Source organism: Dicentrarchus labrax, unplaced genomic scaffold (assembly GCF_905237075.1).
Source record: "Dicentrarchus labrax unplaced genomic scaffold, dlabrax2021, whole genome shotgun sequence".
NCBI lineage: Eukaryota > Metazoa > Chordata > Actinopteri > Moronidae > Dicentrarchus > Dicentrarchus labrax.
Genome location: NW_026136720.1, coordinates 26356220 through 26382424, shown reverse-complemented (window position 1 = coordinate 26382424; position 26205 = coordinate 26356220). Strand labels below are relative to the sequence as shown.

At 39.5% G+C, this 26205-nt stretch overlaps 2 protein-coding genes across 6 annotated transcripts in view; one reads left to right on the top strand and one right to left on the bottom strand.

Moving 5' to 3' along the window:
* Positions 1–297: 297 nt before the first annotated feature.
* On the bottom strand, positions 298–7217 carry zgc:110339 (uncharacterized protein LOC550490 homolog). The gene is given in 10 exon segments (XM_051380783.1): positions 298–305; positions 815–884; positions 1175–1285; positions 1419–1543; positions 3910–3931; positions 4056–4177; positions 4480–4548; positions 4735–4759; positions 4761–4787; positions 7101–7217. Coding segments are annotated over 10 exon segments (696 nt in total).
* Positions 7218–7686: 469 nt separating this feature from the next.
* tesmin (testis expressed metallothionein like protein) overlaps positions 7687–26205 on the top strand; it is a 30678-nt gene continuing 12159 nt past the window's right edge. The window contains exons 1-12 of one of the 5 annotated variants that reach the window (XM_051383213.1): positions 7687–7907; positions 10076–10232; positions 10376–10468; positions 10948–11026; positions 11098–11187; positions 12485–12629; positions 13219–13247; positions 13415–13500; positions 14258–14320; positions 19363–19465; positions 21040–21085; positions 22452–23414. In XM_051383213.1, coding sequence (XP_051239173.1) covers positions 7787–7907; positions 10076–10232; positions 10376–10468; positions 10948–11026; positions 11098–11187; positions 12485–12629; positions 13219–13247; positions 13415–13500; positions 14258–14320; positions 19363–19465; positions 21040–21085; positions 22452–23158 — 1719 coding nt within the window. In that variant the 5' untranslated portion in view covers positions 7687–7786 and the 3' untranslated portion in view covers positions 23159–23414. The other 4 variants (XM_051383211.1, XM_051383212.1, XM_051383214.1 and 1 more) reach the window with 4 other exon arrangements.

The following is a 26205-nucleotide window of genomic DNA, read 5'->3' as shown; positions in this document are numbered from 1 at the left end:
TCAATGTTTTGCTAACATTTACAAACGTAAGATGTGACTTTACCAAAAAATGTGGTTGTCTTTTCAACATAGATGAGCCTAGCACATAACATAACAAGGTTTCTTGAATTTCTTCTATGGGGGATCAATAAAGGTACATCTTATCTTAAGTTTATGACTGAGGCTTGCTCAACTATTGTTGGAGCACAGAACAAAAAGGGGTGGAACTTAGAAAGGGTGGTGACTTACTATGTCAAAATGGTTTGTTCAACTGAAGCCATTTAAAGATTTGCACCAATTCTGTATAACCTTTTGCTATTAGTGTACTAAAATCAGTAAAACAACAACACAATATCTCACTGACATCAATTTTAAAAAACCAACAGATAGATCTTGAAGAAGATTAGACCTTTTTGACATGTTACCATCATTCACTAAAAGTTATTCCCTGTCAATTACATCGATCAGCCCTAACATTATGAGCACTGACAGGTGAAGTAAATAACACTGATTATCTGGTTATCATGACACCATGTGTTAGAAGCAGGAAAAATGGGCAGCGTGACGATTAAAGCGACTTTGACAAGGGCCAAATTGTGATGGCTAGACAACTGGGTCAGAGCATCTCCAAAACTGCAGTTATTGTGTGGTGTTCCCTGTCAGCAGTGGTCAGTGCCTATCAAAAGTGCTCCACGGAAGGAAAAGCGGTGAACCGGAGACAGGGTCAAGGGTGGTCAAGGCTCATTGATGCATATGGGGAGGGAAGGCTGGCCCGTGTGGTCCGATCGAGACAGACGACCACCCACCTAGAGCTGAAGGATCTGTCCTAGGTTTCTGCCTCTTATAAGGCAGTTTTTCCTTGCCGTCATCGCCAAGGTCTTGCTCATGGTGGTACTGTTGGGTCTCTGTAAATAATGTTATAAAGAGTTTGGTCTAGACCTGCTCTATTTGAAAAGTGTCCTGAAATAACTTCTGTTATGAATTGGCGCTATACAAATAAAATTTAACTGAAATTAAATTGAATTGTTGGCTGCTGTTCCAAGGTGCATACATTTAACTAACGATTCACTGCAGTAAGACAAGACAGAACATGTTAGAGCCTATGTTTTCAGGTTGTTGTGGAGTTCCTCTGCCCCCAGATGGCCTAAAAAATCTATAAATGCAGCTTAAAGTTAGGAAATGGTAAAATACTTACATGAGGTCCTCCGATATCAGTTTTGACCCATCCAGGGTGCAGAGACATATACAAGATTCCATCTGACCCCAAATCAGCAGCTAGACACCTTGTCACCATGTTAAGTGCTGCCTGTGATAATTAGAAAGTTTGGTAAGCAAAAAAACCTCCTTTCCTACTGTCTTTAAACAAAGAGCGTACATCGCCACATTACTCACAAAACTGAATTCTGTCATTATTTTGTACCAAAATTCTGCCTTCTGACCTTGGAGGTCCAGTAGGCGTAGGTCTTAAAGTTGGCACCCTCACCCCAGTTGTGCGCAATGGAGCCGAGGATGAAGGAGATATTGATAACGGCTGCTCTGTGGATCCCCGTCCCGGTGGACTGAGCTAGAAGCAAGAAGGCCAGAACACAAGAGCAACAAGCAGAAAGGATCAGCTACGATGATCACAGAACATACAGTGCGGCAAAGCCAAGTGTAGAAAATGGATAATCCCAAAAAATCAAGCATATAAAAAAAGCAGCGTAAAGGAAAAAAATTAATAATCTAGGTTACATTGAAAAATCAACTACACACAATCTGACACACATTTATCAATTAATTAAATTCTTATGACAGATACACATATAGTGACCAGTGACAGAAATGATACACTGTGGTTCAGAGGCAGAGCAGGTCATCCACTAATCGGAAGGTTGTTGGTTCGTTCCCCAGCTCCTCTCGCTGCATGTCAAAGTGTCCTTGTGCAAGATGACGTGCATCACTGAGTGAATGTGTGTGAAAGGGTGAATGTGGCACGTAGTGTAAAAGTGCTTTGAGTGATCGGAAGACTACAAAGGCGCTATACAAGTATAGGTCCATTTACCATTTACACAGTTGCCACCAGACGAAAGTGCTACATAATGACTACAAATGTGAAAAAAATAAAGTGTTTTTGAAAAGCTTGATTCTCCTTGTCCTTGCAGCAACAATAGACCAGCAATTTTGTCCATTCTGGATAGTATTTTGAAATGATCCAGTCAGGGCTGTGGAAAAAGCTAACTAATAAGTGGCCGATCACACAAAAACCACAATAAAGAGAAAAAGTTTTGATTTGAAATTGATCCATATCATATCACCATGGTCTGGCAGCAGAGTGAAACCGGGACAACAGACAGTAATGAGAGAAGGACAGAGACAAAGACAAAGCTGCACAACAACAACAGTAGCAATGTTAAAGTTTACACTTCTATGTTAATAATAATAATTAACTCTTAATCAGCTGCTATAACATTATAATTTCCCTTCGGGGATAAATAACAATTTCTATCTATCTATCTATCTATCTATCTATCTATCTATCTATCTATCTATCGATCGATCGATCTATCATGTATGCCTGGTCAAATGACTTGCACGCTCATTTGTTTGAATAGTTCGGACCTGTAAAAGGTAAAACTAAGTTTTAAAGTTAAAAAGAAAAAGAAAAATCTGATAATGAACATATTTTCAGTAAGAGTTTGAATCCGACCTGTGCCCATTTGCTGCGCGTCACCCCCCCCCCCTTTCTCACTGTCAATTTAAGGCAATAAAAGCCCCCCCCAAAAAAAATGATGTAAAAGAAACTATACAATACAATAAAAAAAAATTATAAGTCAAGTTATCCTTTATTGATCCCTGTAGGGAAATTCATTTTCTTTCTGTGTGTTTGTCTTCATTCCCTCATGAGTGCTGACTGACTGTCGAGCCCTCCTTGTCTGTGTGTGTATTTGGGATGCCTCTTGCAGTTTGATTTGCACCAGATCTCACATAATGTATGTCTTTACAACGTCAGATTCCACATCGTTTTCCCCTCAGGGTTGTCTTCATAGTGTGGATGCACGGTTGCAAACAAAAATCATGCATTTAAAGTTCAAGGTTGCAATCAGTTCTGGGTGATAAAAAAAGAGGAAGCTTTCATGAGCTGAACCAACAACAGTGGCTTACTGAATTCCCTTCATTATAAACACTACTGTGTTCATTCTCAGTGTATGTGCACTGGTGGCTTCAAGTTGCATACTGGGTTTTTCATAAAATGACCGCAGTGTTGGAGATGGGTGTCAAAATAAATTTTAAAAACAATAAAGTTTTAAATTACTCCTAAAATTAGGAGACTTCAGTTGTCTGACTTAGACACATTGAGTACTTAATATTTTTTACATTTTTTATACTTGTACGTGTTTCCATAGATCGGAGGAGGGATACATCCTGGCGAATGTACTGTGTGTTTTGCTCGGACATAACGCAGTGAAAACTACACCCGACTGCTAGAAAAAAGATACCCACATGATTTGTGAAACTCTGTATGCTGAAGCCTCCTACCAGCTTCAGCTCAACTTTAGAATGCAGTTCTTTGGGCTTTAATTGCCATCAATTGACAATGATAGCTGAAGAGTTGTCATGCTCTCACTTGTCTGTCCGCCAGCCCAGGTCCAGCACACTACTGCAATATAAGAGGAAAAATATGAAGAGAGTGATTACTCAGTGAGTACCAGCTGAGAACATCAAGTCACCTGGCGCTGCTCTCACAAGCCTTCCCCACACCTCTCTCTCCTGTAGCTGAGTATAAACCACACCCACCTCCACAAAATGTATTATTATTATTATTATTAATATTATTAGGAAAGGGGTAGAGAGACAGAGGGGATGCCATGCAGTAAAGGGCAACAGGTCAGACTCAAACCCATGGCTGCTGCAGCAAGAACGCATTCCCGGCAAATGGGGTGCCGGCTGTACCAGGTGAGCAACCAGGACGCCCCTAGAATGCAGTTTTACACAGAATAAAGAGTGTGTGCGTGTGTGTCTTCCTACAATATAGTCAGTGTGGAGAAACAGAAGGATTGCAGTAACCAATAATTCTGCTTTGCAGAATGTTGGCCTACCTTTGTGATGAAGAGTGGTGCAACTGTGTTGACCTTGAAGGTCTTCATCGTGGCCTCTGGGGTAACAGTGTTTATGTCCATGGAGAGTCCGGCAGCAGCATTATTGATCAGACAATGGGCGGCTGGGTGCAGAGGTAGAGCAAGTCGTCCACTAATCGGAAGGTTGCTGATTCAATCCCCGGCTCCTCCCGCCACGTGTCGAAGTATCTTTGAGCAAGATACTGAACCCCAAATTGCTCCTGATACTGTGCATCAGTGTATGAATGTGTGTGAATGAGTACGTTTCTGTTTGATGGACTTTGCTATCACTGAGTGAATGTGTGTGAAAGGGTGAATGTGCCATGTAGTGTAAAAGCGCTTTGAGTGGTTGGAAGACTAGAAAGGTGCTATACAAGTACAGGTCCATTTACCATTTACCATTTACAGCTCAGTCCATTGTTTCCTACAATGGACTGGACTTCCTACACAGCTGAGCAGATGTGGCTGTCCACATCTGGAAAATGACAGGAAACCTTAAAAAGAACAGGATGATTTCTATTGTGTTCAACCATGGATATAGTTAGAGTTAATTCTGTTAGTGTATCGATCAAAGATAGCTGGAAAACTGGTCTCTAAATTCCCAGGTTTTCTAGGATTCGTGGAATGCTCAGCTTCACAGTAGGACAGTATGCAGACTCACCTAATGTCACAACATGAACCCCCTCGGTTGGTTTTGGGCAGCTCCTGCAGATCCTAAATTAAGAGGGAAGTTGAGTAAATAGAAATGATCCAGAACAATTCTTCCATCAGAGATGCAATTTTAAGATTGTGCATTTTTAAATATTTAACAGTATGACTGTTAAATACTACTAAGCAAGTAATTTAATTTAGTTTTCTTCAAGAAATGAACAAAATCCTGAGATATAGGCCTACAAATGGCTAATGATTAAATTATTATTATTTTTTTTAACTTTCATTACTTTTCAGAGTGTATCAAGGACTTGGACTGAGCCCCACTGAGATTGTTAGAATAGACGACTGATCAATCCACAATATATACAGTATCTTTTTAAACATGTCCCACTGAAGAAGGCTTTGGGACCGGACTGGATCTCTCTCTCTAACACAAGCACAGAGGTATTATCCTTCGATATTAAATGGTTCCTGCTCTTTGGAAAAGCTCTGTAATTATTCATGTACCCAGGAAAGCACATCCAACTGAAAACAATGATTTTAGACCAGTTGCTCTGACATTAGTTGTGATGAAAGGCAAAGTACAGACGATGCTATCACAGCTTTCATGTACTTGGTTTTAAAACATCTTGAGGACAGTGGAGCTTATGCTTGGCTGCTTTTTATTGATTGCCATACCTTTTAATTCACAAACTCAGACAACTGGATGTTAACTCCGCAGTTATCAAGAGGTATCATTCATTGTTAACAAACAGAACTCAGTGGGTAAAGGTGAATAACAGTATGTCTCAGCTGAAAACCATCAGTATTGGAGCTCCACAAGGTTCCCCTGTTCTTTTCACCCTGTACACAAATGAGTGCTCATCCAAGCACTCACAGAACTACATGTTCAAATGCTCAGATGACTCTGCTATGCCATTATGCTATGCATAGGCTTACTTTCTAGGCACAACGATACAAACATCTACCACTCAGAAGTAAAGGAATTGATTGGTGCAATGCCAACCATTGAGTTCTAGATGTTAAAAAAATGAGAAATTATCTTTGATCCCAAGGAAGTTTGTGATTGCAGCCTGGTGTTTATTATCAGCCAATTACACAAGTTCAGTCCTATAAGTATATTGGTGTCCATGCTGATTGCACTTCAACTTGGAATACTCATGTTGATCAGTTATGTTCTCAACTACTCCAGAGACTGTTTTTTACAAAGGCTGCATCTGTATGGAGTCAACCAGAAAATTATGTTTTTGTTTTATCAGCCTGTTAAGGAGAGTGTTATCAGAGATGGAATCTGTGATCTATCACCCATTCTCTTCTCCCAGTATGAGCTGTTACCATCAGGCAGACGATATATATATATGTTAACTGAATCGGTTTAAGAACTCCTTTGTGCCTGTTCCAGTCAGAGTTTTAAATATTGGCTTAAAATGAGTAGAGGAGGCTGTACTGCAGCACATAACCATAATCTGACTGCTGCCTCACAGTGTGTATTTGTCTTTGTTATTGTATTTATGTGTATTTGCTGTTGTTGTGTTCCCACACATATATTTATGAGTCTAGCTTTGTTGAGCCCAAGTTAAATTTCCCCAGGCAGAAAATAAAGTTTATATCAATCTACAGAATACATTTTTTAAAGTTTACAGCCCTTAAAATCAATAAGGTCTTGCAACCCCCTTGTGAAGCTATGGAGACCCCTAGTGGGGATCCCGACTCCCAGGTTGGGTACCACTTTATGTAACCAACATTTTGTGCAACCTGATCATATTTACCTTCTTGTTTTAAGCAATGCAGCACAGGGTTCACTAACTTTTGCCCCACATAAAATTATTTTTAATTTAGTCTTTTCACTACACCATTGATTTCCTCAAAAAGGGTATATGGAGCTGGTAAACATAAACCTGTTATTTAATATAAAAAATACTGGTTCTGATTAAACAAAGAAATAATGATAAAACAAGAAAAACAACTCCAGAATTCTGCACAGCTGTACTGTATATGAGGTTGTATCTGACACATGTATTGAACTTCAGAAAGACAGAAAGTAGTCAAAACGTCGGCAATATTATAAATAAAAGGAGCTGAGGGCAGTCTTCTCTTCAATAAGGCCATGAGCCAGTAAACCGCCATCGGCATACCAGAAACCAACAATGGACATATGCCACTACAATAGAACAAGAGTTGCGCGCAATCAGCCAGCTTGTCACCTCAATGTCTGGAGTTTTGAATGGAGTCTGGTGTAGCGTTGTCTCGGCAGATAACGCTAGTATTGGAAGGGCTCATATGCGTTTGGTGTGGTTGTGTTGATGTTGAGCATTTATAGAACATTCGTTTAAAAGTATTATTTTATTTTATCTAACGCTAGATGTTTATTACCGTGGAGGCAGTCGGATTGCGTGCTGTCGCTATGATCGTAGCGGGTCTGCTGCTGCCTTTAGCCGGCTCTTTCACCAGCTGTAGTCCTACTCCTCTGCTCGAGCCCGCTACCAGCATGAATTGGTTGGGTTGATGCTGCCTTCACTGCTGCTCGTAAATCTGAATCTTACAAGAGGTTTTCAGAAAAGTTTTGGTTGAAACAGCAGATTTAAGAAGCCAAATGTGCATTAAGCACACACTATTTTGACATATAGATTTCAGGTCAGCTTACTTTGATGTTCTGAACACGCTTACTTAATTTGTTCAAATACATTTTAGACTTCCCGCCCCCCCCCTTTTTTTTTTTACAGTACAGTGTGAAATATGAAAGTAAAAAAGTATTATAGTATTACCTTTTCAGTTCAACATGCTGATATGGCCACGTCTCAGCAAATTAAATATAAAATATAGACATTCTCTCGCGTTAGTAGTTATTAAAGTAAAGTAGATTTCCTAATTTCGACACTTGTGATGTCACCTAAAGGCACCATTGTGTTTGTAGTTCGTAGCAACAGTGGGCTCAATTTATTCACCTCCGAAAGTAATAGTAGTCCACAGGACAAGCTAAGTGCTTACCACTAGTCCAATGCCAGTCTTTTAGCTCTAGACTTCTGACAGGATTGGTCATTGTCATCATAACGTTACATATGTACCAAAACGAGCGCTGCATTATTGAAAAAAAAGCGGAAATGTCAGTTAATCAGTCGGATTATGAAAATAATCCAACGTCAGCGTTACTGCAGCCTGAACAAACAGCGCTAGCTACCGGTAATGTAAAGCTATCCCTTTCATTCTGGTCGCCTTTTAGTTAAAGTTAAAACATTGGAATTGATTCAGTAACTCACTAGAAATGCTACCGCGACATTTGGCTAATACTTTGTGTTGCTAATAAGGGAAGCACAATTTAAATGTTACGAACGTTCATTTAATTTAAATTAACATTAAATGTACAGGGAGCTAACGTTAGGTAGTGTTATGCTAATTGCTATTAGCGTGGTGCTAACCAGTTAAATTAGTTAAGTTAGTTAGTTAAGTCCTGATATGGTCTGCTCATGTTAATCTTGCATAAAAAAGAACTCCCCAATTTTTTTTTCCTATTTTCCTGTTGAGTTTTTTCCATTCCATTGGGGGTGCAACCCCAATCATATCCCCACTCCACTATCTCATCAATTCCTTCTTGAACTCTTCTGAATGGATACTCTATGTTCCTTCCTCTTTTCCACAGGGCCCCATCATTGCAAACAGTGACCTTCTTATATTCACTTGTACATTTGCGAACACATCATTGATCATAATGATAAAAAGTAGTGGACTTACCACAGTTCCTTGAAGTTTACTGTTTCCAAATGAATATTGATTGGACAAATCTGATCCAATCTGTTCTTGAATTTTTCTTCCAAACAGAAAATCCTTTATCCAGTTGAAAAATCCCACCTACTCCCATCTTGTGCAGCTTAACTAACAACCCTTCCTACCACATCATGTCATATGCTTTTTCTATGTCCAAAAACACTAATTACTGAGTCTTTATTCGCCTGGGCTTTTCTTATTTCAGTTTCTAACCTTATCACTGGCATTCTTTCTTTTTCTGAAACCACTCTGATAGCTTGCTATCATTCCTTTACTATCAAGCTCAGATGATAGCCTTTCAGTTATCATCCTTTCCATTATCTTGCATATATTTGATATATATGATTTAGATGGATCGTTGCCAGGTTTGCTTAGACATAGCTGATCTTTCCCAGGAGAGGTTGGTCTTCATTTGTTTACTGCTCTAAAAAATGTATTTAATCATTTTTTGAATTTACTTCAGCTGTACTGTTAGTCACTCACTGCAATGAATGTAACTAAGGCCCCTTTAGCCACAAAAATCCTATCATTTGTTCTTTGCTGCATGTCTTCTTGTTCATTATTCACATTGCTCTGTCCCCTTGACACTCTTACACTTTCTGCATACGTGATTCTTCTTTCCACTCTTACTTTTTGAATTTTATTGTCCCTCTTCATAACCTCACATCCACGATATGACACATTATGTGCTCCTCTACAGTTCCAGCATTTTGGTTGCAACCCTGTTCCACACTTTCCATACTCATGGTCACCCCCACATCCAGCACATCTCCTCTTCTCTTTATAGTTTTTAGCTGTGTGTCCAGACCTTTGACAATTAAAGCACCTCAATGGCTTTGGAACATAAACTCTCACTGGGTAACTCAGAAAACCCAAGAATACCTTCTTTGGTACAATATCTCCTTCAAACTCAATCAACACTGTTTCACTATCCCTTTTCACTCCTCTTGTTGTTTTCAGTCTTTGTGCATTCATTATTTTTCCTCCTTTTACATTTCTCTCCTCCATACCCCCGTTTATGCCCCCCAGTGATCACTCCTTTACATCCACCAACATTTCGTGCTCCCACCCTTCCTGTGCTGTCCACCTTATTTTTTTCTATTTCTTTTAATCTGCTTTCTCAAGTTGTTCCTCATTTGCACACCTCACCAATAGATTGCCATCAATAAGAACCTTAGCGTATTGTGTTTCCCCAATCTTACTTGCCAGAACAGATTAACTTCCTTGAGCCTTTTCATTAAACCTTTTAATGACAATACATTTCTCAGGTCTTTCCTCTGAACTCGCTTATGCCTTCTTCCTCACTTTTTGATCTTTCTTTGTGATCTTTTCTTATTCTTTTGTACCCTTTGCCTCAATTTTCATTCATCCGACCCTTCTTTTTTCAATACTCTTCATCTCGCCCTTCATCACAATCCATATATGTATATATCCATTTCGTGCAAATTGTAACATCTTTATATGTCACTAATGTTTGATTAAAGCAGGTGATTACCATGCTGGGGGGATGAATAACCCTATGAAAGAGCTGAACACACCACAGAGGAAACAGGAATATACTGACACTAATGACCATTCTTCAAAAGACTGTGGCTCTGTAAAGGACAGTGATGTACACCCTGGCCCTGCTGGAGTCCCTCCTGTATGGGCAGCCCCCCCTTCAGATATCAGTCTGCCTGGAGTAGTTCCCCATTCTCACCAGCATACTATCCAGCCAGGAATGTTGGACCCTCTCAGCCTAAGGTTTAATGTTCATTCCCTAAGCAATTTAGTTTTTTTCTTACTTTGATCATTTGTATTCATTTCTCTTTTCTTGTTTCTCTGTCAGTGGTTACCAAAATGACTCACAGTCCATATCTTTTTATGATCTATATTTTGGGCTGCAGGTTCCACTGTCCATGTCAGTCCACCCAGTGTCAGCTGACCTATCCAGACTACCTCCTGGAGCCCCAGCTGAGTCAGTATCACCTCCTGACCGGGTAAGTCTCCTTGGAACAGTGTTCACCAGTAAACACACTGTCAAATGCTACTATCTACATCGGCAACTTTTGAACAACATTTTATACATTTGAGCCATCTGGTGGAAGCTTTAAGAATGACACAGGGACTCTGAGAGGAATGGGCCGACCCTCTTCCTCTTCACCCCTCCCTACAGAACCAATTTTTGTCTTTTTTACGGGGGGGCAGGGGACCTTTAGGTAGTGATAGCAGGTCAACAGTATATGTCACATAGAAGTCTGAATCATCATCTGAAAGCTAGGAACCCGAAGATTAATTTGAGAGTGCAGGTTCAGGTGCTACAAACTTCAAACATCAAAATCAAATAAATGAACAGTCTCTTGTATATTTCAGTATTAGAATTATATCAGTGTTTCTTGGGCAGTAACAATGTAAGAGCTAATGCCAGAGATGTGTTTGAAATGGTAAGGTGACTTGTTTTCCTCATCCCTATGCCTAGTCCACCAGACAGCAGCCATTGCAGTTCTGTTTCTGGTTCCTGGTTTACTAATGAACCCGTTCTCTGCAGCATGATGCCGGTGAGTTATTTAACCGTTATGAGAGTTATTGTGAGTTTTTATGTGTGTAAGTGTGTCTTGTGTGTTTTTAGGGGGACCTACATGCCCCTGTAGCCAGTATGTGTGTACCACAGGCCATGGACCATCAGCAGTTTCGGGAGGGACCCCACCTTACACAGCCTGTAAGTTCTACTGTCAGCACAAGGGGAAAACAGATTTATTTATTTCAGTCCATTCAACGTGAAAGTTTAGTTCAATTCTGTTTCCACTGATTTCTATAGGCCAATATAATTATGGGCATCACCTAGGGCTGGGCGATATGGCTTAAAAATAAAATGTCTGATTTTTAGTTTTTTGTAGTTTTTTAGCAAGTTTTTTATGGGCTGCGGTCCTGTGTAGTTCGCAGAGAGCAACATTTCTCCCACTCGGCTGCATGCCTTTGCTTGAGGTGCTGGAATAAATTGGTCGTACTGCTACCTTTGGTTGCAACAGCTTTCAAACAAACTTTGCAGTGGGTCGTGGTTTGTTCGTTGTCGAGCGCTACAAAACCAAACCAGTTCCAAACAACCGACGACACTGTGCCTTTTTGGGGGACAAGCTCATCCTGGCTTGCTGCCATGTTGTGTGTATCTGTGGAGAGGCGGGGGGAGGGGTCAGCGCACTCTGACCTACGGGAGCCCAAAGGGAGCGCTGGTGTTGTGGAAGTTCAAGAGAAAACCGATTTTAACTAAAAATAAATCGTGTTTAACTACGAATTCGAATTAATCGATAAAATCGATTTATCGCCCAGCCCTAGCATCACCAAGTATGTCAACTTTGAGAGAGCGTGTGGGAAATTGCTTTCCTAAATAGACTGAAAGGGCAGTAGACCCAGCCCTGGTATGTCTGCATATAGAATATCAATTCAATAAGCCTATTGTTAGACTGTAGTTTGCAAATTGAGGAGAAATCTTAAAACTGTATGACACAAGCTTTGTTGTCCCACAATAATGTAATGTATGGGTTCTACTCCGACTCGTGGCCTTTTGCTGCTTGGCATTTTTCAAGTTGTTTCATATAAATTTAAACTAGCTCTTAATATAACACAGTTCTATTTGGCTGACTGGAATGCCTCTACTAACTAAATGGAACAATGCCTTAATTAGTGTCATTGCTAACACTTGTGTTTCCTGTCAGAAAAGTTATTTTCGTTGTCAGTTAATTTGACGATTATGTTTTCAATTCATTGTTTAATCTATTAAACATCAGGAAAAAGTACAAAATGCTGGTTACAGTTTCTAACGTGATTTTTTCAAATGTCTGGTTTTGTCCGACCTACAGTCCAACACCCAATCATGGCCAGTTTCTATCATACATAAGACAAAGAAAAATAAAACTGACTTCAGGAGTGAATCAATAATAATAATAGTTGCCAGTTATTTTTCTGATTAAGTTATCGATAATCAACTAATCATTGCAGTCTTCTGTTTATCTGTGTAGGTGGTGTGTAATGTGAGCGGAGGTGGACAGGTGGTGCTGGTTAACCCCTGTGATCCCGGACCTGTGCTCCTTACCCTGAAATCCGCACCCCTGCACAGAGATGAGGCCCCGACTCAAGGCAAAGTTGAGGACAAAGTTTACAAGGGTTAGTGTTGTGTGGTGTAGTTTGTGCAAGTATGAAACAATCACATCAACAAGCAGGTAACAAAGAATGAACAACATGGCTTTGAGACCCTCCACTCAGGTATAAGAAAATGTAGAAAAATATCATATTATAATATTTGTTTGGTGATATTGTATCGATTCTCCAAAACACCGTATTGATTTTTGTGTTTAAACCCCCAACTGCTAGATAGCAGTGATGTAAAAATTAACTGGAGCTATGATGTTGGATTTTACAGGGACTTTGATAAATACAAAAAAATCTTTCGCAATATCGCCTTGCTTACTGTATCGCAATATATTGAATCCTAAGTAACTGTTACTGTTACACATCTTCCATCATATTGAACATCCAATCCAATAGCAGCTGCACCTGAGCAGAACAAATTTAAACAACCTATAAATTAAGTCCAGAGAAGTGTGTAATAACCATCTTAGTGAGTGTGTCACTTATATTAACTTGTTATGACACACAATCACAACACAGCTGGAGCCCATAAATGACTTACATACATTTGATTAAAGTGAACATTTATTTCTGTAGTAACCATGTGCTCCTTTGTGTTTTCCAGGTGTGAGTGTGCTGGACACTCCCAGCCAGGTAGGAAAAGAAAGTTTGCTCCATTTCAACCCAGAAATCAACTGTCTCTGTAAAGGGCAGACTTCCCCAGTAGCCCCAGCTCCATATATCGTGACTTATCAATCGATTCATGAATTCATTGATTAATAGATTGTTATTCATGTATTCAATTGTTCATTCATATATAGCTTCCTGAGTACCCCCAGGCAGCTTTTCCCCTGTATGAGTCCAGAGATCAGACAGCCAACATGCAGCCTCAAGTCCCTGCAGCACAGTAAGAACTGTGGAACTGAAGCCAAAATGGGATTCTTGCCTCTAGTGCCTGAAGCAGTGACCACAGGCAGGCATGACGGTCTTAAAAGTCTTGTGTCTCAAAAACACAGTGAACAAAGGCTAAAGAATTTTGTTTTGAAAAAGGATAAATCAATTAAAATCAACTTAATTTAAGTACATGAGAAAAAGAGGGAAAAATCATTTATAGCAATGTTTTGATTCAACGACCTTTCGTAACAATTCCCAAACTCAATATTTCTCACTGTACTGTCTCAGCTGATGGTAATCAACCCATATTTATTTACTTCCTTAAAGACTTAGTTTCAGATGTTTTGTCTGAAAATGCGTGAAAAATGCCAACTGCGCTGATTCCATCATTTTATTCAAGGTGCTTGGGAGGTTAGACTACTGCTGCGCCTAGTTGTCTTTGAATTTAGATTATTCCATCACATCGTTGCTTTCGGTTTTGAGCACGCACATCACACGTTCAAAATAATGTAGAAGCGCACAGAGAAGATGCTACATCTGAACACTCCCTTTGAAAACTAACTCAGTAGCGAATGGAACTGGCACTAAAGGCCTTGACTCAGTTATAACGTGTGTGTATGTGGTCCTACATATTATAAAACAATGCACCTGCAGGCCTCACTATGGTTCTTTAAGAGAGTATATGTTCTGGAGAGTATGTGTCAGCAGCTGATTACTGGTGTTATACATTGAGCTTTATTTAATGTGGACTTCCCCTTTACCCCCCATAGAACCGTGTGTGAATCAAGGTCCAGGAAACCCTGCCACTGCACCAGATCCCAGTGCCTCAAACTGTGAGTAGACCATCTTATTGCCTTTATTGGCAGTTTCCTTTATAGTAGGACGCGGCGTCAACTTGCTTCTGAGACATCATAGTAATTCTTTGTCATGTTTGCACTTTACCTGTATCTAACAAGGTAAATGATATAAAACGTATTATTACAAATCAGAGGTGTGGACTCGAGTCAGTCTCATTCTTTGAAAATTAATAATATTTACTTCACATGTCCAATTCTAGTGTTGGAAAGCTTGATCTTGTCAACTCAGACCAACCACTGGGCCCCTCATAGAGTGTGATTTGTTATCCTAACACAGGCTCAGAGATAATAATTATGCACAACTCAGACAAGTGAGTTAATATATCTTTATATGTATATATATATACACAGTGTTCCAAATTATTATGCAAATATGATTTTAATTAAAGAAACATTAGATTTTTTGTTTTTCAATGAAAGTTTTCAATTGTGCTGCTTTGCATGTCTGTTTAGATCACTGACATCAATCTCAGACAGGTTTGTCTTTATCAGTTTGCCAGGTGAGCCTAATTAATGGGAAACTTCTTAAGGATGTTGTTCCATATTATTAAGCAAGTCACAGGTTTCATGTAATATAGGGGAAAAAAATATCTTTCTGCAGATGAAAAGTGTGAAATAGTGCAGTATCTTTCCAAAGGTATGAAACAAGTGGATATTTTACAAACTATTAAGAGAGATCGTCCTGTAAAAGATTTGTGTCTGATTCACAGCGCAGGCGGGTTCGTTCAGAAAAAGGCGTATTAAGGAAAGTTTCTGTAAGGCTAATTCCTCGTATTAAGAGAGCAGCTGTGGAAAAAGCCACTGATGAGTTGTAAAAAAGGTATTTGAAGCTGCTGGTGCCTCTGGAGTCCCAAGATCCTCTCGACGCAGGATCCTCCAGTGGCTTGCTGATGTGCATAAAGCTGTATTTCGGCCACCCTTAAACAATGCCCACAAGGAGACATGATTGTAGTGGGCTCAGAAATACATGAAGACTAATTGTCTAACAGTTTTATTCACTGATGAATGCCGTGCTACACTGGATGGTCCAGGTGGATGGAGTTCTGGATGGCCACCATGTCCCAACAAGGCTGTGACGTCAGCAAGGAGGTGGTGGAGTGATGTTTTGGGCTGGAATCATGGGAAGTGAGTTGGTAGGCCCCTTTAAGGTGCCTGAAGGTGTCAGAATGACCTCTGCAAAATATGTGGAGTTCCTAACTGCCCATTTCCTGCCATGGTATAAAAAGAAGAACCGTGCCTTCCGGAGCAAAATCATTTTCATGTAAGACAACGCACCATCCCATGCTGCAACAAATACCATTGAGGCCTAGGCCGCTATGGGCATTAAGGGAGAAAGAATCACGGTGTGGCCACCATCATCTCCTGACCTCAACCCTACTGAGAACCTGTGGAGCATCCTTAAAAGGAAGATCTATGAGGGTGGGTGGCAGTTTACCTCAAAACAGCAGCTCTGGGAGGCAATTCTGGCATCCTCAAAGGAAATACAGGCAGAAACTGTACATGGACTTAAAAGTTCAATGGGTGAGAGAGTTGTTAATCAAAGATGTATCAAAGAAGGGCTCCTATGTTACTATGTAACTCGATCTGTAAAGATGTTTTTGATTTAAATAGCTTTGATTGAAGAAGAATTATCCCCTCTAATGCAGAAAATACAACAGATTTAGGTTTTCAATCCTTTAGAAACTATTAAGTGTTTTAAAACTCTGTTTTGCATAACTTGGAAAACTGCATTTTGAGTTATTTTGCAAAAAATGCCATTGTATGGAGAGAATTTTGTTCCTTTATTTGAAACCAAAAAAGAGATTTGAGGGCAAAAAAGAGTAAGTGGCAATCAAAAAAATTTTTTTTTTAGATCGAAACAGAACTGGTTGCAATTGAAAATAAAATATGAGAGAACCTATTTCTTCAACTTCAATCAAAACTAATGTTTGTAAGTAAAAACATACGACCATTTTGCATATAAATCAGTCCTCTTTGCTTGCAAGTTATAAAGTTTTGTTTGCGAATTCAACTGCACTTGATGGGTGGGGCCTACGCTGGTGGACGAGAGAAGAGTTTCTATTGGTTGGTTTGACCTGGCTACGTCTTCCTCATTACACCCACTTCTCCTTTGTGCTGTGCTGCTTGGAGGTAAGCCTGTTGCTCTTGAAATGTTTCCCATAAGTAAGTAAGTGCCAGTTTCCACTGTGTAGCGGGCTGCTGCTACTCCTCCCGGCTCCTGTTCTCGCTACAGCTGTTCTAATGTCAACAAACACACGTGGCGAATAATTTAACAAATTCACGCACATATTTCTAACCAGCCAGCATTACTGGTCTATACAGGAGCAGCTGCGTCAGACGGTCCGACTTAAATGACACTGAATGATGCTTTTGACCTCAGAGATGTAGAATGTGTAGGCTATAGGCCGTGACTAGCAGAGACAACCATGTTGCTGCTAATCAGTGTGCTTGCAGCAGCAGGGCATTATAAGTCATTACTTGTGGTGGTGTTGTTGTTGTTGTTGTTGTTGTTGTGAATGTACGGCAGGCTGAAGCCAACGATATATAGCGCTATTCATTACTTATGGGAAACGTTTAAAGAGCAACAGGCTTACCTCCAAGCAGCACAGCACAAGGGATCCACCAGCGTAGGCCCCGCCCATCAAGTGCAGTTGAATTCGCAAACAAAACTTTAGAATTCGCAAGCAAAGAGGACTGATTTGCAAACAAAACTTTACAACTCGCAAGCTGTCAAACGATACCCGCGATCGGTTCTTTTTGTACCCACTACCCAGATCGAGAATAAAATGACTGTTTCTATGGTTTTTCTTTGTATGGCGGTAAAGCGTGCACGCTTAGTCTGTGGCGGAGTTGGCTGGTCAGCATTCCGAGATGCCGGCAGCAAAACGTTCAAAAGTATGGTTGTACTACACGCCTGTGGCGCAGGGTACCAAAAGATGCATCAAATGCGGCAAGATTATTTCGGGGAAAACAGGGAATACTAGCAATATGATGAAGCACCTCATCATGCAAGGAGCAAACTTCAGGGTGGACAACTGCACCATTTTTAAGAAGCCGGTGTCTACAACACCAGCGTCGTCGTCGTTGTCATCTCAACAGAACACGGAGTAGGGTGGCCATTCGTCCGGCTTTTAAATGCCCTATCCGGCTGCAGGCGCAGCCTTAAGCGTGTCCTCCTTTTGAGAAAATAACAAAAAAGGTTGCCTTTTGACACATTACCTTGTTAGTTACTAATAATACTTATTGGCTAAAAATGTGTGTCAAAATAAGTAATTTCATTGTTTACATTTTCGTGTTGTGACCTTCAACACATGGCTAATTTTAATATTCAAATGAGCCATGTGTTGATTTGCCACAACACAGCTCACCAGTTGCTGCCACCAGGCTGTCAATCAAGCTCTCAGCTACAGATAACGTTGGTTGTTGGACTGAAATTCTGAAAATGCTCATACTCATCTGTATAGACAAAGCCTAGACAAAGCCTATACATCTGAAACAGAAGGTGCTGCATTTTTTTACCCTTTATCTATCCAGATAAAAACATTAAGAACAGTTTCTGTATGATGTTTATTAGACCTATGTAATCTGAATTGGAAGGGCACGTTGTCATGAGCTGTATCTTAATTGTATATTTATTATTAGCTATGTGGTATGTGTATGCACCTTTATGTAATCTGGTGGAAAAACATTAAAATTTAAAACCGGATCCTACCAAACAAATACTTGCGTGTCCCCGTGTATGCAAAGTGTCCTCCTTTTTGATGTGAAGGAAATGGCCACCCTAACACGGAGTAACCATCGATAACTTCAGGTAATATATAATTTTACATATATATATATTCTTCGTTGTACATGTTGGTACACTTATTAAATAAATATTTTATTTATTTTTTTAAAGTTGAAAAAAAGTATCGAATGAAGTACTCAATTGGTATTGGTATCGTGTTAAGTGTACTGGTATCGGTGCTGGTATTGAACATTTTTTAACGATACCCAGCCCTATTTGGAACACAGTGTATATACATATGCACTGAGTAAGCAACAGGGGCCACACCCTGAAATGTGGGGTTACTGGCCTTTATCAGTACGGTGCTGGGTCTGTGCAAGGCATGTCTTTTGAAAGCAGATCATAACTTGTAAATTCGGTTCTTCACCAGTTGAAACATTCCTTTGGTCATCCAGTTTGAGGCCTGCAGGGCTGTTTCTCGACCGAGGGCACTTTTATTCACTTTTTTTAAGCAGGCAAAGTACCAAAGAGTTAGGGCCAGACATAAGTGGGAAAAAAATCTGAGGAATTATAGGATAAGCTGAAGCCATACGGAATTGCCATCAATGGTTTTATTAATGGTTTTAGTCACTATTTTGTGTGGATGGAAGAGTATGCAATAAACAACCCAAAACTAAATAAAAACAGACAAAACAACTTTTTTCTCTACATAACAATCCTAATACTTTTGTTGTAGGGAAGGAACTTCTGGTCACCACACGTATCTGTTCTGTTTGTTGGAGTGAAAACATCAAGATATTTAACATTTCCTCACATATGACCTTACCATTGTGGGATGAATGCACGGTTGCAGTTCCAGATGTGTCTTCTCTTAAATATTCCAAATTGAGCAGCTTTTTTGTGCTCCATTGCTCTCCATACACACTCCAAAACAGTCTGATATCAGAGCTTATTCAGCTGCACTGTATACAAACCATAGCTCAGTAAATACCATGCTAAATAAACCTGTTTCACAGCATCCATTTTGACAAGAAATATTAGGGTAAACACAGGTTTTAAATTTTTAGTGAGCCAAATGTACAACAGCAGCACCCTGACTCTGTTGACCTGAATGAACAGAACCTTAATTACTATCACTGGTAACACCTGTGTTTACCCTACTATTTTATGTCAAAATGGCTGTAATGACAGTAACAAGCAATAGGCTTAATAAATATTCCTCTCTGTTTTTCACACTTTTATGTCATTTGATGTAGTTTAATATATATTTCTGTGTGTTTGTCTCTTTCAGTTACTGTGAGTGTTTTGCAAATGGAGTGATGTGCAGCAACTGTGACTGCTCTAACTGCCACAACAACGCAGAGCACGAAATGAAGCGTCACAAGGCAATTAAGGTGTGCAGTCCTTTTGGTAAACATGTTAGCGTCATAAACTATGCGCAAACAACTGTATTATGACAGTTTACTGAAGTGCTTCTCGGTAAGCCTTTAAAAAGTAAGAAAATGTTTAAATAGGTTAGTTGAAGCCACTAATGAATCAGAATCAGAAATACTTTAATAATCCCAGGGGGAAATTACTTTTGTGACATATACTCCATATGTAATAGAAAAAAAACAGAATAGGACATACAATATATTAAGAATTAAAGCTGCAAGCAGCATTGGAAGGGACATCGCACTCCACGCCCAAGCCTTCATCGCCGGAAGCTGAGGGAGACTGCTCTACATTGTCACACGTTTCAGACACCGTGCAAAAGACTTACACTTTCATAGTGAGATTCTTCACTGCGAAACTTGGAAATTCAGCACCACGCCACGGACACGCCGTTTGACGCACAGTAAATATTTGATTAACTTTTGATCACCAATGTGTCTAGATTGCAGTGATCGAATTTAAAGGCAATGCGATAAAATCTGTAGAAATGCCCGAAATGGCATCACAGCTTGACATTCGATTCAAGCTGGCCAACTTTGACGGCACGCCACGGACACGCCCTTCAACATACAGTCGCAAATTGCGTAAGTTTTAATCAGTAACATTTTTTGACTGTACTGTCCAATTTTAAAGCAGATCTGATAAGTTCCCTATGAGGTGTTTGTTCAAATACAAGGCAAAAATTCACAGAAAATGACAGATTTTAAAGTCACACTTTCAAATGTGCAAAATGTGCAAAAATGGCAAGTGTAAAGTGAGTATGTGTACAGTAACTATGTGTAAGACTATGTATTACGGAAAGGGGGTGACTGACTCTCTGAGGGAGGCGTTGTATAGTTTGACTACCACAGGCAGGAATGATTTCCTGTGGTGCATCTGGGTGAGAGGAGTCTTCTGCTGAAGGTGCTCCTCTGCTGGGCCAGTGTGTCGTAGAGAGGGTGTGAGACATTGTCCAAGATGGACTGTAGCCTGGACAGTACTACAGTGCACTGTTAAAGCAGAAAGTTGATACCAGGTACAGGAAAAGAACAGAAAGAGAGAGAAAAGTAACTATTCTGTTTTGTTACAACTGTTACTATCTTAAACCCTTAAAATACAGTTAATGAACCTAACCCCATGAAGCGTTAGTGAACATATCCTGGTTATATTTTACAAACAAAACACTTTATTATTATTAGTTATGATATTTCCTATAAAGAGGGTGAAGTGCGCTGTAGGGATAAATGTTTTTTTTACACTTTTAATATAATTTTTACAATTATTAAACAAAATATCCCGGTGAATTCTCATTACCGAAATGTGTCCAGATCCATTATTGTATTGTTCTTTTTAATTCCCTGAAAAATCAGTTTTGTTAAAATAGAACAAAATTGCACAATGTTGTGTAAAAATGTCTATATTTATGATCAATATAGGTATTTATGGTGTATAACAACAAATATATATTTATTTTATTGAAATTGATGTTCCTCATTACCGCAACGCTATTGCATCATCTATAAAAAGTGCACTGTTCCTTTAAATTGACAAGCAGTCCCATGATGCATCCCTTGAGACAGAAGGTTCAAAATGGACACAAGGTTAGTAGCTCTCCCATCTCTCACATAATTAAATTTTTGTAAATGTCTTAAATTGTAAATTTTCCTCTTGTTACACTGTCAATTATCATTACAGATATGGGTTGATAATCGATACTTTTAAAAATATATTGCATTATTTTTGTCTGAACGTGAAGATAATTTAAGACTTCACCATGTAGCAAAGGTGGCAGATGTGTAGCATGTTAGCATTTTATGCTAGATTAGATTAGATTAGATAGATTAGTGTGCTAATTTAGCTAAGAGTGCCCCAATACCGTTACTCATGTTTCTCATTACCATGTACTTTAAAGGCTCATATCGGTAATGAGAAGTTATGTTGCGGTAATGAGATGCTCTTACCCAAGTTAGAGAATAACATTAAATGCTAGTATGCTACATTACTTTAGACCTTAACATTCATAAATGGACAGTTAACAGTTATTTTAATTCATATTTCATTAACTTTTAATAATATTTTATTAGCTTATATTGTCACTATGTATTAACTATGTAATTACTCAAATTGTAATTACTTAACTATATGAATAGCTAGCACACTCCACTGCCTTTTTAATGATCATGTCGAATGGTTTTTGTGACTGTTGCCAAGACTGACAGACGACCAGTGCAAGAAGGCTGCAGCCAAAGCTAGGGTTAAAAAGCACAGGGAGAAATTATATGGGATCCTGAACTTCTGGAAGAATACAGAAGAAAGGAAAGACAGTGGTATATGTTAGTTCCAGGAAGGGAAGTCTCGAAAGTGTATGTGTGCGTGTGTGTGTGCGCGTCAGAGATGTCTTCTAGGGATGAGCGAGTACAGTATCATTGATATCTGTTCAACCAACTAAATCTAATCTAAACAGAATGTATCCATACTGTACCCAGAAGTGGGTGGTGCTTAAACAAGAAGTTGTTAATTTAAGCCTGAAATTGATATGTGATGATCAGAAGTTGCTATATTTGTTATTTATTAGAAAACTTTTCACAGAAATTGAAAATTTAGATCAATGTTTTTGATCACAAGCAAGAGAAACAGAAGTTTACAGAACATTTTTTATAAACTTGAATCAATAATAAACAGCTATCCTCACAGAAATCAACACATTATAGTGGGACGATACTCGGACGATAAAAAATACATTATCTGTATAGGATGCTCATTTCAGCCGAGTACTCGCTCAACCCCAATGTTATCACACCGATTATATTTCTGCTCTTGTATCATATCCACATTTTAAGTTACTGTTACCATTTTGTTGATATTGTACAATGCTTGTAAAAATGACATTTTGATAATTTGACTTGTGGTACACAGTATGATTATTGTTATTGACACCCTGAATCATTGATATTTCATTTTTTGTAGATATCGAAAGCGCAAGTCTGAGGGCAAACTCAAATTTTTCAGTGACCTTGGATGCAAAAGCATTAAAAAGACAACTAAAACAATGGAGACAAAATTCTGCAAAATATTACAGAAAACAAAAGACCTTGAGAGATGTTCTAGATCTCACCCCACCCTCGATCACCGATGAGACAGATGTTGAGCCTGGACCATCAAGAAAGGTCTTGCGTCCGATGACAGAAAATGGTGAAAATCAGTGTGCTCTTGAAGCTCCCTCACCAGTAGTCACTCTAAGAACATCAACACCAAAACCAAACAGGTCTGCTGCATCAAGGCTTAGAGCCAAACTCATAGAAAAAAGTAAATCACTGCAAACGAAACACAGAGAAATAGACAGGCTAAGAAAGCAAGTAAAACGAATGAAAATGAGAAAGGAAGAAACAAAAACAAGGAATAAGCTGACAAAAGATGTCCGTTCATCTGTCAAGAGGAGGCAACTGATGGGAAGTGCAATCAGAACCTTCTTTCATCGTAATGATGTATCCACGATTGTGAATGGGAAAGCTCAGATCAGGAGAAGTGGGCAGGTGTTCCAGAGAAGGTTTCTCTGTGACACTGTAGAAAACCTTCACAAACGTTTCCTGATGGAGGACCCAAGCAAGAAGATTTCTCATGCTCAGTTTTTTAAATGCCGCCCACAAAGTGTGGTACTTCCCAGAGGACATTAAACAAGTCATCCCAGAGCCAATGCCTGCAACGTCTTCTGCTCGTCATTTTTGTGTCTTGCCTGAAATTTGGGCAAAGTACTCAAAGGCCTGAATTACATGAAATGGCATTTCAATCCGTTTTAACTTTTTATCGTTCACTTGTTGTTAATAAGTTATGTCATGATGTCCCGATGACCTTTTTAAATGAAATCATTCCATCATCAATCATTACCGCAACATAAAATCTCATCCTCCGCAACAGATTTTTCATTACCGTTATGGATGAAAATTAGTTGATATTTTTTATATTTTTATTATTCAGAGAAATCACTTTGTTCATTTATCATAATATGTTCCTTAACTGTGCTCCATGTGTTTTCTTTCTACAATTTCTTGTTAACAAAGAAAGTGTTTAAAAAATTTGGCTCTAAAATACCTATAGTATATCGGTAATGAGAGTTACTTGTTTTTAAATGTGATTAAAAATATATAAAACAATACTATTGATGCACTGTGCTGTTCATTTATTGTGCTCATTTGTGTAAATGTGAAAAAATTGGGAAAAAATATTTTTTTAATTAATGGTCTGCTTTCTCCACTCAGCATATCGGCAATGAGAATTATCCTGGATCACGCTGGTATGAAATTGGAATAAAATTGAATTCAATTGTTTTCCTGTGTAACTTCTATCAAAAAATAAAAGTTCACATTCTACTTCACCCAGTAGAATAAAAAAATCTGCCAAATTAGGTTGATTATATTTTTATGTTACTGTGACTGTTCGTGAGAATCACCCCTTAATGGTAAATAGTAAATGGACCTGTACTTGTATAGTGCCTTTCTAGTCTTCCGACCACTCAAAGCGCTTTTACACATGTGGCAGAGAGCACGGTCGTCAGGGTGCTCCTCCCCCACGACATCACCGGCCCTCTTGATCAGTTTATTTAGTCTGTTGTTGTCTGCGACCTTCAGCCCACTGCCCCAGCATGTGACAGCAAAGAAGATCGAACTGGCCACAACAGACTCCTAAAACATCCTCCGCATCATCCGGCAGATGTTAAAGGACCTCAGCCTCCTCAAGAAAAAGAGTCGGCTTTGGCCCTTCTTGTTGACCAACTTATTATTAAAGTACACCCCCAGGTACTTATACTCCTCCACAGTGTCAACTGGGACCCTCTGGATGGAAACAGGGGTCACCGGTGTTTTCGCCCTCCTTAGATCCACTGTGAGCTCCTTCGTCTTTGTCACATTGAGCTGCAGATGGTCCAGCTCACTCCAAGTGACAAAGTTGCCCAACATAGTCCTGTATTCACTGTCATCACCCTTTTCAACACGACCAACTATTGCTGAGTCATCAGAAAACTCCTGAAGGTGGCAGGACTCGGTGCAATAGTTAAAGTCCGAGGTGTAGAGGGTGAAGAGGAAGGGAGAGAGGACAGTCCCCTGTGGGGGCCCAGTGTTGCTGACCACCCTGTCAGACACACAGTTCTGCAGGCGTACGTACTGTGGTCTGCCCATCAGGTAATCAACACACCAGGACACGATGGGGGCCTCCACCTGCATCGCAGCCATCTTCTCACCCAGTAGAGCTGGACGGATGGTGTTGAAAGCACTGGAGAAATCAAAGAACATGACTCTCAAAGTGCTCGCCGACTTATCCAGATGAGTGTAGACTTTGTTCAGCAGGTAGATGAAACCTCAGATATTAGCTATCTCTAGACAACAACAATCTTGTCTAAATACAGAAAAAACAAACAACAATCCAAACGAATACATTTGTATAAACATTTTAGACACACACACACCTGGAATTCAACAAGCATATATCTCCCCTCTAAATTGGGCAGAAAACATACATATGTTATGATTCTGTTTATACATAAACTATCACTACTCACGCTGACCCCGCTGTTTAGTGTTGCTCTCAGTATGGTGAAGGACACACAAAACTCGTTCACACATCTACAGGAATCAGCAGGAATATAAAATTCATCAACCTTTGTCTGCTATATTAACCATAATCTCCTCTGCTGACACCATAACCATTTTTGTATTTTATAGGGATATTTCTCTTACACATAAACAAAAATACACACCTGCCTTTTGCGCTGCTCTTAAAGTGACAGCACCAACCCAAAGGAACAGGAACAAGCAAACTATATAACACTTTCTAAACAGCCCCAAAGCCCTCTGTACCCCATGTTCACCTGGCTAAAAAAATGACATTCAATTGTTTCCAGTGTGCAAGCATGGTGACCAATAGGGGCTGTGTATTGGCAAGAATCTGGTGATACCATGTGTATCACAATACAGGGGTTACAGTTCAAGATATCGCGATTAAATAGAAAAATCTAATTTTAGGAAAACAGTCTATAGCATAGGTCAATAGCCGCGGGCCAGATGTGGCCCGCAAGCAAAAACATCTGGCCCATGAGATTGTTTGAACTAGAGAATGATAATAAAAATATAAAATATACTTTTAAAAATCGGACTGCCAGTCTCAAAATGCTCTTTATGGAACCTTCATTTTCCAGAACAGAAAATTTCCTCAATCTAAATGCTTATTTGTTTTATCTGGATACGAGTGAATACGCACATCAGCGAGGTGCAGCGTGAACGCTCAACATGCAAAACAAATGAAGTCAGTGGACAGCGCCTGGTGCGAAATTCCAAACTAGTCCCTAAAACACAAGTTGTCATTCAAACAATGGACATAGGCTTCATATTATTGTGAAAATTAAAACACGACTTCTTTCAAACAGGCCAGACATCAAACATAGGCATTTCCGTACATAGAATGGAAAAGTAAAACACGAGTTTCAAACGTGCGTGTTATTTAGGCCTTTATATGACTGTGGTGGCACCAAAAATGTAAACTGATAACAATGCATTGCACTGTTAAATCGGAGCAAATCAGACAAAAAGTACGAAGCAAAAAGCCGAATCCACGACCATGGGCTGGAGTGCTGGCCCCGAAACGACAGAGCAGACGTGCTACATTTACTGCCTGAATTATGCCTAGCCTACAACGAGACATTCATTAAAAATACAGTTCAGATTTTAGACAC